The 12,221-nt window shown below is 42.4% G+C and overlaps 1 protein-coding gene across 2 annotated transcripts; it reads left to right on the forward strand.

Moving 5' to 3' along the window:
* Positions 1-1,112: 1,112 nt before the first annotated feature.
* On the forward strand, positions 1,113-4,814 carry LOC127775223 (amino acid permease 3-like). 2 transcript variants are annotated; one of them, XM_052301554.1, is made up of 5 exons: positions 1,113-1,278; positions 2,712-2,843; positions 2,925-3,158; positions 3,235-3,328; positions 3,412-4,814. In XM_052301554.1, exons 1-5 carry the CDS (start codon positions 1,143-1,145, stop codon positions 4,445-4,447), a joined length of 1,632 nt encoding a protein of 543 aa, XP_052157514.1. In that variant the 5' UTR covers positions 1,113-1,142; the 3' UTR covers positions 4,448-4,814. The 2 variants fall into 2 exon arrangements, with proteins under 2 accessions (XP_052157514.1, XP_052157515.1); XM_052301555.1 differs by lacking the exon at positions 1,113-1,278 and having other exon boundaries at positions 1,345-2,843.
* Positions 4,815-12,221: the final 7,407 nt, after the last annotated feature.

Below are 12,221 nucleotides of genomic sequence, written 5' to 3' on the forward strand. Positions count from 1 at the left end.
TTTAGTAGTAGTGTAGTGAAGTAGCTTATGATTTGAGGTGTGCGTTAGCTATGCTGATGTCGGCATTCTAGTTACGAAAGGAGGAACCATGCAAGGCATTAATATGGCAACGCTTTTGTGTCATCGCTTTTTTTGTGAGTATCAAACTAATTGTTGTTAAGTTACTATTTTGCTGTGCTTTCATAGGCTAATTAATTCATATCATGAAATAGATAATCCACCGGAATTAGTTATCAAAGATGCATTGATCATTACTCTCTAGTAATCAACTTCAGAATTGAATGAATTCGTACATTATATATACTACTCCAAATTAATACTTGAATATTTTGGCTTTGGAAAACTTATATATTTGTTCTGGGATCAGTAGCATTTCAGTTTCTCCACGACAAAAGAAAAATCTGAATGAAGCAAAGCTACATATTCACTAGTCATGCATGACAATATATATGTTCTGTATCTATGAACATGAGTAAACAATTGCAGTACAGTAAGTTGATCTTATGCATGATACGGATCATATATTATTTTGAAGCTATCTATTTGATATTAAAATTATATTACAAAGTCATGTTTTTTTCTAAAGAAAAAAATGAAAGGGAAGGGGATGCACAATCATGAAGAGTTTGCATTGGGTTCAATTAACCGAGCCCTTCACTAACATGCAGCTAGGATGCAAAATGGATGGCCTAAATAATACACACTTGGGCTCAATTATATTAGGTCTCTCCCAGCACTTATAAAACTATCACATAAATAACCTCTTTACTTGCCGTTAAGGGCCATTTTGACATAACCAGAATGTGCAAAACCATCTCCACAAAGTCTTCCCTTTTCCTTTGATACAAGGGGAATGATCCAGCCAAGAGAACAAGATCATTGATATGATCTCTATCCCTAGTGGGCACTGAACTTATTAAATTTCATGCCAGAGATGGGGAACACCGAACATATTCCCTCTAAAACTAAAGGGTGGTCGAGAACCATGGGGCACAAAAACACCTTAGGATGCAAGGACCTCCCTAGCTAGTTCTCTCAGTAATTGGTATACTAATTAAGTACTACCATTATGTCGTACAACTAATTATAATGAATGTAGTACACCACCCTCTCCCTATAAAACCCATCCATTGTGCACATAGATGACACACCACACCAAGTTCAACCCCAACTATATCTCTATTTGTAACCCTGCTTCTTCTCTCTCTTTGATCTTCACTTCTCTCTTCCTCAGTTGGAAGAGGGTTAGGGGATCAAGAAGAGGAGACTTTTGCAAAGGTAAATATGCATGGATGCATATATATGCATGATCAAAATTAAGCTAGCTGTACACTGTGCTAGCAACATATGTGTACTACTGTACTGCTGCAATCTTTTCTTTGCTAGCTATGATAAGTGCATATATTCCTGTAAGTTACCTGTCTTGATGTAGTGGGCATTGTACCACCGTGATATTTGATGATCATGTGTGGGGGCATATGCAGGTGAAATATAGGTAGGTAAGCTCGCTGATAACATCATTGAGTCATTGACCACCGTGAGTCCAATGTATACTGCATGCAAGTACCGGCTAGCTAGCTTAATAGAGATCTAAGTCAGGAGCAATAAGTTGCAGACATGTGCCTTTGGGTCCTGGAGGGAGGCGATCGATTTACTTTGGGCCCAACTATTATATTCCACCACGTTTTGTTTTTGCGCCATGAAGTTTGTGTTTTGTGTGTGGTCCACACTCGACTCTCTTGAGAAAACCTTAGTTGGTGCTTGATTTCGGAAATAGTCTTAAAAAAGCTTTTGGAAATATGTTTGTACAGCATGGACCATATATAGGTACTTATATTGGATTGACTATACTCGAAAAATCTCATATATTATAGTATTAATTATGGATAACTGCAACATGTACGTCAAAAACACAGTGGTTGTTTTAAGAGGTTATGGTTGGATAACTGCTATAGATGCTAGCCCCTCAATAAATAAAAGTAGCTTATAATGAATTATATATAGTTTTTCACATATGACCTTGCAACAATAGATGAGTCTAACTACCACTACTAGTAAGCCGTCCTAAGGGTTTGTAGTCATTACGACATCAAACAACCACTAACTATACACATAGTTGCATTACCTTTTGTGAGTAAATACATTTAGTTCAGATATACTTGGATGTGCTTTGAATTTAAAACTTATTTTAAGAAAAAAAAAAAGGTTGTTAGAGGTGTGTGCTAGTCACACAACTAGGTTTTATGCCAAAACATGTCAGAACTACCACCATATTCAAGTACTATCATGCTCTTACACGTCTATATTATACGAAAGCGGGAACATACAAGTGGTCATATATTCCGCACACATGCCAGAGGCATATACGTCAACAAACTCAGCCCCACAAGTCCCTCACATTATTAACCCTTTACATCGATTTCTTCTTAAAGATAGCAAGGGACAAATGCTAGCTAGAAAACCATAGGGCCACTGCCCAAATAATTAATATTCCCTTTGAATTGCCTTCTACAATTATCCCCCAAACCCGAACCCTTGGCCGCGTGAGCGAGCGCAACGGCGTCGCGGCTATAAATTGCCGCGTCCACTCTGCATCTCTCACTCGCACGCACAGTCTCTCCCACCAACAAACACGTACGACTTTGAACGCAAAGTCTTGGCGCCACTCGATCGATCACTCTCTGCTCATCAGGTGTTTGTGGAAAGTGCAGAGATGGGGGAGAACGGTGTGGTGGCGAGCAAGCTGTGCTACCCGGCAGCGGCCATGGAGGTGGTCGCCGCCGAGCTCGGCCACACGGCCGGCTCCAAGCTGTACGACGACGACGGCCGCCTCAAGCGCACCGGTAAGGATCGGAGCTCGCGCCTCGAGCCAAGCTTCATCCATGGACCATGGCTGTCGTTGCTGACATTGATGTGTTGTCTAGGGACGATGTGGACGGCGAGCGCTCACATCATCACGGCGGTGATCGGCTCCGGCGTGCTGTCGCTGGGGTGGGCGATCGCGCAGCTGGGTTGGGTGGCCGGCCCCGCCGTCATGCTGCTCTTCTCGTTCGTCACCTACTACACCTCCGCGCTGCTCGCCGACTGCTACCGCTCCGGCGACGAGAGCACCGGCAAGCGCAACTACACCTACATGGACGCCGTGAACGCCAACCTGAGTACGTATCATTGTCAGAGACGGCCTCGTACGCGCCCATGTCGTCGTGCTCACTGTGCTGGCATTTCTTCGAACAGGTGGCATCAAGGTCCAGGTCTGCGGGTTCCTGCAGTACGCCAACATCGTCGGCGTCGCCATCGGCTACACCATTGCCGCCTCCATTAGCATGCTGTGAGTATCGATCCGCACGAACTCTCCATTGATGGTGATTCGTGGTGAGCTCATGTCGCGTGTGGTTGGCATGGCATGAACAGGGCGATCAAGCGGGCGAACTGCTTCCACGTCGAGGGGCACGGCGACCCGTGCAACATCTCGAGCACGCCGTACATGATCATCTTCGGCGTGGCGGAGATCTTCTTCTCGCAGATCCCGGACTTCGACCAGATCTCGTGGCTGTCCATCCTCGCCGCCGTCATGTCGTTCACCTACTCCACCATCGGGCTCGGCCTCGGCGTCGTGCAGGTGGTGGCCAACGGCGGCGTCAAGGGGAGCCTCACCGGGATCAGCATCGGCGTGGTGACGCCCATGGACAAGGTGTGGCGGAGCCTGCAGGCGTTCGGCGACATCGCCTTCGCCTACTCCTACTCCCTCATCCTCATCGAGATCCAGGACACCATCCGGGCGCCGCCGCCGTCGGAGTCGAGGGTGATGCGGCGCGCCACCGTGGTGAGCGTCGCCGTCACCACGCTCTTCTACATGCTCTGCGGCTGCACGGGGTACGCGGCGTTCGGCGACGCCGCGCCGGGCAACCTCCTCACCGGGTTCGGCTTCTACGAGCCCTTCTGGCTCCTCGACGTCGCCAACGCCGCCATCGTCGTCCACCTCGTCGGCGCCTACCAGGTCTACTGCCAGCCGCTGTTCGCCTTCGTCGAGAAGTGGGCGCAGCAGCGGTGGCCGAAATCATGGTACATCACCAAGGACATCGACGTGCCGCTCTCCCTCTCCGGCGGCGGCGGCGGCGGCGGCGGAAGGTGCTACAAGCTGAACCTGTTCAGGCTGACATGGAGGTCGGCGTTCGTGGTGGCGACGACGGTGGTGTCGATGCTGCTGCCGTTCTTCAACGACGTGGTGGGGTTCCTCGGCGCGGTGGGGTTCTGGCCGCTCACCGTCTACTTCCCGGTGGAGATGTACATCGTGCAGAAGAGGATACCGAGGTGGAGCACGCGGTGGGTGTGCCTGCAGCTGCTCAGCCTCGCCTGCCTCGCCATCACCGTCGCCTCCGCCGCCGGCTCCATCGCCGGAATCCTCTCCGACCTCAAAGTCTACAAGCCGTTCGCCACCACCTACTAATTCATCGAGCACCTCGCGTGCATGCACATACCGTACGTTATTACGCGTGGTCGAGATGAAGTACAGATGATTGTATCCTAATTAATCAATTAATCAACCAAAATTAATTAACTAATTACTATTTAGTTATTATTGTCACACGTGTGGTGAAAAAAAAAAGGGAAAAGAGGAATTTGAGACAGGTTGCATAGAGTGTTGTTTATGCTATTGTTGCTTGTATACTGCCTGTATTAATTCCAACCGATGCTACTAATTTTGATTGTTTCTGGTCCGTGTTAATGTTAACCAAAAGGAGGTAGAATGGTGTATTTCCAAGTGAAGAGATGTGTTTGTAATTACATAATTAAATGAGAAATGCACTTTCTTATGGCAAATTCTTCTTCTGTGGTGCTCAAAATTATATATTCTTCTAGGAAATTAAGATCCCATTCTTTTCTCCAACAAGAGTTGGATGAAGATTAAGATTTTCGTGGAACTCTTTTCAAACTACTAAACGGTGCATTTCATGCGAAAACTTTCTATATGAAAGTTTGCTCTAAAATATCATATTAATCTATTTTTCAAGTTTGTAATAATTAAAACTCAATCTATCATACGTTAATACCACCTCGTTTTGCGTAAAAAAACTTAATCTTCATCTTCATCTTTAGGAAAAAAGAATACCACCAAACAGGGTTGACAATATTAATATGTGGTAACCAGGCTTACCGTCTTGGTACGGTAATGGTAACTGTGCAATAACCATATCAAATTTAAATAAATTTTAAAATAATTTGAACTATTCTAAAAGTTTATCAATATAAAAAGTTGTTAGCGCGTATTAACCATGCTTACCACAGGGGTGCGGTATAACCCAGCCCTCGGCAGTAAGGTAAATCCATTCATTTAGGAAATATCATCCTAATTTTTCATGCCATCAGAAAATTCAATAATTAATGCATGTTTCTTCCTTTACAAGAACCTTGTGTGTGTATAATGGTTTCAATTTCATTTCCCTTTTTTGCAAAAAGGTTTCAACTTATTTCGTTTGACTTATTTAATATGGGGCTTCATTATTACTACAACTAGCCAAAAGAACATATGCAATGCAGTGAAGGAATAATACGGGAGGCTCTCAGCCTTGGTCCAAAAGAATGGCTCACAGTCTCAGACATCCCACTACTCTAGTATACTAGTATTTATGCTGTGTACAACTGACAAGTGCAGAATTGCAGATGAAATAGGAAAACAGAGAAGGAAAGTCAAAGAAATAATTAATCAGCAGGAAATTAAACAAAATCTTGTGAACAGTGCTTAAATATATAGAACATGTTGCAATTTCGAACAAAGTAAAGCATATATGACTTCCAAATTACTATATATACTCAATACTATAGGTCGCAATATCTTCGTGGGTTATCTCCTTAAGTGTGTGTTAGGGGACTCATATGGGTGTGTGAGTGTGATGTGTGCACGCCATGGTTTGAAATTTTCGGTAATTTCGGCCCTCACCGGCAAGCACAAATCTCCTCGAGATTTTCGTTTGTTTGTCAAATATTTGTAAATTTGGTCAAAACTTGTTCAAATTCAGTCAAAATATGTTATAAATTCAAACAATTCAGTCAGAAAAATCTAGAAATCAGGAAATTTTCAAATTTTCAGCAACCACTGAAATTTCAGAAATTTTGGCGGCAACCGAAATTGCAAACCCTGGTGCACGTGCGTCTTTCACACGAAATCGAAAAAAGTCGTTTAGGTCCGTTTGAGTTGAGATTATTCATGCTGAGGCCGGCCTGGCCTAGTAAGTAGTAACGGACATGCACTACTATTAGTAAGGAGTTTTTGTATCCGTTATCTAATAAACCTAAACCATTGTTCCCAATATATTGTAAACAATTCAAGTGGCTATCCATGTGAAGTTGCATTACCAACAATAAAGATCACTGGGGAGCCAGCTAGAGACGTACGTAACGTACGAATTAAGGACAGAAAAGGAGACGCTAGGATTGCGAATTTTCGAGTGAAGTGGAATCAGGAATCTGTATCATCATCTTCAGTTAGTTGGCTCTGCAGGCCCCGTCCATGAATCCGACCAGACACACAAGCACGACAGGAGGATTACTTGGAAGCAGCTGGCCAGATTGCTGCACCCTGCACCAATTAAATCTCTTCTCTACATATCTCTTTCGTTTTCTTTTACCGTCAACCAATCTTTCGCCCGCAATTCATCACGCGGATCACGAAATTCAGGTTAGTGGCGTCAGTTAGGGGTCACTGCAGGGGGCAGCCAACAAATTAAGAACGTGCTATTCAATTCGAGCCGAGATCTCAAGCGGCTGGCCGGTCAACTCTGATGGCGGCCATGAACTGCATTTTCGCTGCCATCTCATGGTTGTCACTTGTCAGCATCAGAGAGTCTCCTGCGATTTTGACGTGGCATGACCAACCCACGATCGATCCAGCCGATTAAAGCGAAGGAGAAAGAGAGATTAGAGAGAGTACCTCGTCTCCAACCTTGTTGGCCTCTCGATAATATATCTAATCCAGTCTACTTCTCCCTCCCTCCGTTAATGGCAAGAATGGCGGGGGGAAAAGGAAGGATCCTGGAAGAATCTCATCATACGGAGGCCGGCCTCGTCCCTACCTTTTGGCGGCAGATTCCAGTGTGTTGCGTCGAGCTAGCCGCCTTGCCCATTTAGTTCCAACAGTAGTGCGGTTGTCCGGTGGTGTTGGCCGCTCTGCATGTTCTTCTGTCGTCGCCGTCACCAGAAAAAAGGATTGCTAAGATTTAATTTCAGTCACTTTCAACCTTGCACTGGATCTGGAAGGCAGAAAAGAGAGACAGAGGAGAGGAGGAGGAAGATGCTGTGGACTCTAGAGGATGGATTCTAATCTCTCGGGTGAACGTCCACCCGTTTCTTGCATGCCACCTAAATAATTATGAAAAAATTCCAAAAAAAATCACAAGATAGGTTAATATGTAATATATCACTTCACAAACATGCAAGTTCAAATTCGACTTCTACAAGTTGTAACAAAAATAACAAATCAAACTCTAACTAGTATACGTATATTCACAGTCAAATTTGTTATTTTTGTTACAATTTGTAGAAGTCGAATTTAAATTTGTATGTTTGTGAAGTGATATATTACATATTAACCTATCATGTCAATTTTTTTGAAAATTTTTCATAACCATTTAGATAGCATGCAAGAAACGGGTGGACGTCCACCCGAGTGTTTAAAACAGTTTCCCATGGACTCTCCAGCGTCAGCGAAGGTAAAAGTGCCAACGACACCGAAACTTCAGCAGGCTTTCCTCGGATTAGGGTTTCAGGGTTGAAGATGGTGACTATAAAGTAGTGAAAGATTAGCGGTATGAGTTTAGAGGTATGACTATAAAGTGGTGAAAGATTAGCGGTAGGTGGTGGACACAGGTGAATGGCGAGGTGTCGAAGCCGCGGGATGGATGCTGGTGGTGGGAGGGGGTTGACGTGGGGTGGCTCGTAGAAGATAGGAATGAATTTGACGGTGCGAGTCATCAGACACGAGAAAGACTGGCACAGCACACGAGCACCTCATCACCGCTCGACTTTCAAAGAAGGATTTTGAGGGAGGGGGGGTGGATGGGGGGGGGGGGTAGAGTGAGAAGGCAAGTAGGATGAGTCTGGCCAAGATTACAGACAACGCTCTCTCTCGGCAGAGAGAGGCAACGCACGGCAAGAGCATATAGCTTGGAGATCAGGGTTTAGGTCGATCTATACAGTTTTCTTGTGAGCTTAGTCCAGCATAATGAACATTGTCCAATCCCATGAAATTTTGACCCTAGGACCTGGGCCATCACCTAGGGTGCACGGGACCTAGTATCACTCTTAGTACGCAAGGGTGGAGCATGATTGCACGAATAATATTAGCTTCATGTGAAAGAGGAGGAGGAGTGCCGCCATGTTGGCCGCGTGGGGAAGAGGAGGAGATAAAGATATTTTAATTATGTAAAAAGCTTGGTGCAATCTGAAGTGTAAAAAGAAGACTAAAAATGTATAGGTATTTTTAGACGACTGAATACTTAAAAAAAAGAGTAAATTTTAGAAAACTACAACTTTAGTGATAAAACTATCAGTTTCCTACAATATTAGCAACATGTTTCAGTTTGCTACAACAATAGCGTGGGAAATTATCACAAAACTGCAACTTTTACGTTATATGTTGCTACAGGTGTCACATATATGTACTGTAGCAGCATATAACGTAAAAGTTATAGCTTTGTAATAATTTCTCCGCTATTGTTACAGCAAACTGAAACATATCACTAATGTTGCAACAAACAAATAGTTTTGTCACTATAATTATAGTTTTCTGAAATTTAATTAAAAAATTGAAATTGAAGAGAATATCGAGGAGACGAAAATATCTCTCTCCCATCTCGGCCAGTAGCTAACCCAAGCGGCCGTGGCGCACGTGTCGTTGCTTTGCTGCACCTGTCGATCGGAGGATGCACGCAGCTGTTACGTGGTTCTGTACTGCGTAAAGTTAACAGCGATTCCGGCCAGGTTCTGGACGACGACGACGACGACGACGGCCGCCTGAATGACATGCTCGCCGGATGCTACACGCCGGCGTGCCGTTCAATCGACAGATACGTACTTACGCCTGCTTGTACGACACAGTTGAGTGTAAAAGTGACCTCCTCTCTGATGCGTCCTCCTGTCGACACTAGCTTGCGTGCCTGTCACTGTATGCATGGGAATTTGTACTGCTGAAAATGTAGTACCAGTAGCATTCTCATCTGAGCAGTAACTTCTGTCTTATCTTCAGACCGGTAGCCAAAGCTAGTGTTTGAATCTAGAGAATTAACTTTAGTCTCTATATTTAAATATTAATTTAGAGTATTAAATATAGACTACTTATAAAACTAATTACATAAATGAAAGCTAATTTGCGAGACAAAATTTTTAAGCCTAATTAATTCATAATTAGAGAATGTTTACTGTAGCATCACATACACTAATCATGGATTAATTATGCTCAATAGATTTGTCTTGCGAATTAGTCTAAAATTATGGATGGGTTTTATTAATAGTCTACGTTTAATATTTATAATTAGTGTCCAAACATCCAATATGATAGTGACTTAAAAGTTTTAGTCCCATCTAAACATGGTCTTAAGTACTACATATACACACGTAAAACCGGCCTGTTCATCGGAGGGCAATGCCAAAACATTGCTGAAATGCTGATCATAGCTCGCTAACATGAGACAAGACAAACGGGAAAAAGAAGAAGCCAAAAAGGTCGCCTCTGCTGCTAGTTCTACTCATGTTACTTCTAATTGTGTGTACTCTATGTGTGCTAGGGCCCTTGATTTGAAATAATCTTAAACCATGGCCAGAGAATGTGCGCACGATCGATCACATGCTAAAGCAGAAAGCACTGTCTTATCTCAAGATTAAAGCTGCCCAAATAAACAACAAATTAATCAAATAAATGAAATTCCTAGTAGTACTACAAAGGTCAAAAAAGGGCACGATCGATTAGACTGAATTATTGTGGCCGTGAAAGCGACCAGGGGATCGGAGCCAATGCATGCATCCATCCATGCACGCGTAGGTAGGTAGCGATCGGCGAAACGACGGGAATAATCCGGATCAGAGAGGGATTTTCAGCAATTACCTACTTGTTCCTCAATTCCCTTATCTCATCGGTACAGGATGCCATGATGGCCGGACTACTGCTTATTGATTTGCCTCTCTGATTAATTGCTTGTGTTTACTGGAACTGTGAGTGCTTTTCCACTGTGGGATGCGATGAGATTAGGAGGCATCACTCGCTGTCTCTGCAGACTGCAGTGGAACAATTTTGACAGTAGAAAAGGTAGTACAGAACATTGCAACCGTGCAAGTCCTGGGCAGTTAATTTGCTTAATCTCGCTACTGTTGCTGCGCAGTTTGGCTGACGCTGATCGGTAGATGCTGCACTGCTGAAATGGAGAGCGACTCCAATTCATGAGGAATTTTTGACGGGTCAAAGCACTCAGGCTCTTTTGTTCAGAAAGAGTAGTTTTTTTCCCAGTCGATGCTTATGCTCTCTGCTTCGCAGCTTCGGTTTCTCTTTGGGCTTCTCATTTGGTACTTGTTTCGTAGGGTTGATATCCCAGCCCAGCCCATATCCAGAGATGTCCTGGAAATTTCTAGTCAATTCCCAGCCCATCCTAGGCCTAGACGCCTAATTAGGAATGGGCTAATTACGGGGCTGTTCAGATTGACGTCATTTTCAACCATACCATTTTTTTTTTGGTAAAATTGACGAAAAAATGTCTATGCTTAGTTTGTTACCAAATTTAGTAAATACATAAAAAAATCATGCTAAAATTTTGCCAATATTGTCATCTTGCAATACCAAAATTTGGTAAGATTTATTTTGGCTACAATCTGAACATGCCCTACAGTTCCAATCACAATTATTATGGCCTAGGATTTGGCCCATAAAAATATTTTTACATGCATGCTCTTAATTTTGGAAAATTCTATTTTGCATTCCACGACTCTAGTCCAAGGCTAAGACGGCTTATTAAGAAATAAAATTAATTTATTGGTAAAATTTTTATATATGTGCTTTTATGACTTAAAAAGCCATTATTGAAAATGAAACTATTGAAAATATCTCAAAAACATTTTAAAATTAAATTTGAAAATTCTAATTTTAGCTTTGGCTTCGGCTTATTTGACCAACGGATGGGCCCCTAATGATCTTCCCTCAACTATAAAACAAGATGTGGAACTCCCTCATCTACCAATACGGTTCAATTTACCTCTTTCGCAGTGGATTCGTCCTATATGGTGTGTTGACTGGGTCAATCCGAGTTAATTTGATATTTATGTCTCTCACGTGGCATTACGAGCAAAAATTAAAAACAAAATATTCACTGAGTCATGTACACCTACCTCTCAATTCCTCTCTCCCTACTCTCCCTCTGACATCAGCTCTTGGGACGAAGTGGCGTCACGTTGCCAGGTGAAGGAACGAAGAAAGTCGGGCCTGAGCCCACGGTGCTTCGGGAGATAGATCGATGAGGAATTTTTTTATTTATATATTTTTTATTAAAATATTTACAAAAATAATTTTTTGATTTGAAAATTTACAAATCTAATCGCCTGCCGCCCTTTGGGAGGGCAATTTTTAAAAATTGCCCTTCCAAAGAGCGGCAAGGGACCTAAATGCAAATTTTCTAGCACAACTTGTTAGCTCTATGATTTTACAATTTAAAATTATATCATATAAAGTCAGATGAAATAAAACTTTATATCAAAATTGTAGAGCTCAAGGAGATCTACAACTTTATAGTTAACAACTTTTTCATTTAAGATGTTTTAGATATCCAAATATTCGTTACAAAATATAAAACACATTTCAAAAAATCTCAGATCTACATTTCAAACGATATTGGATGGAGATAAACTTTATATAAAAGTTATAGATCTTGATGAGATTTATAACTTTGTAGTTTATCACTTTTCTATTTAAAATCATTTGGAGTATCGAATAAGCATTATTAGTTTTTAAGCAATTAAAACCGGTGAAAAGGGTTTGAACACAAATAAAAATTTTACATTTAGGTCCCTTGCCGCTCTTTGGAAGGGTGATTTTTAAGCCCTCCTAAAGGGCGGCAGGCGATTAGATTTGTAAATTTTTGAAACAAAAAATTATTTTTGTAAATATTTTAATAAAAAATTGTATAAATAAAAAGAAATTCGTCCCTAAAATTGAATAAGTTCACATGAGGTCCCTCAAGTTTTCA

The sequence above is a fragment of the Oryza glaberrima genome, chromosome 5 (assembly GCF_000147395.1).
Source record: "Oryza glaberrima chromosome 5, OglaRS2, whole genome shotgun sequence".
NCBI lineage: Eukaryota > Viridiplantae > Streptophyta > Magnoliopsida > Poales > Poaceae > Oryza > Oryza glaberrima.

Coding starts and splice junctions, on each gene's coding strand:
- LOC127775223 (XM_052301554.1), top strand. CDS start 1,143: ATGACACACCACACCAAGTTCAACCCCAACTATATCTCTATTTGTAAC. Junction 2,844..2,924: donor CGGCCGCCTCAAGCGCACCG/GTAAGGATCGGA, acceptor TGTGTTGTCTAG/GGACGATGTGGACGGCGAGC. Junction 3,329..3,411: donor GCCGCCTCCATTAGCATGCT/GTGAGTATCGAT, acceptor TGGCATGAACAG/GGCGATCAAGCGGGCGAACT.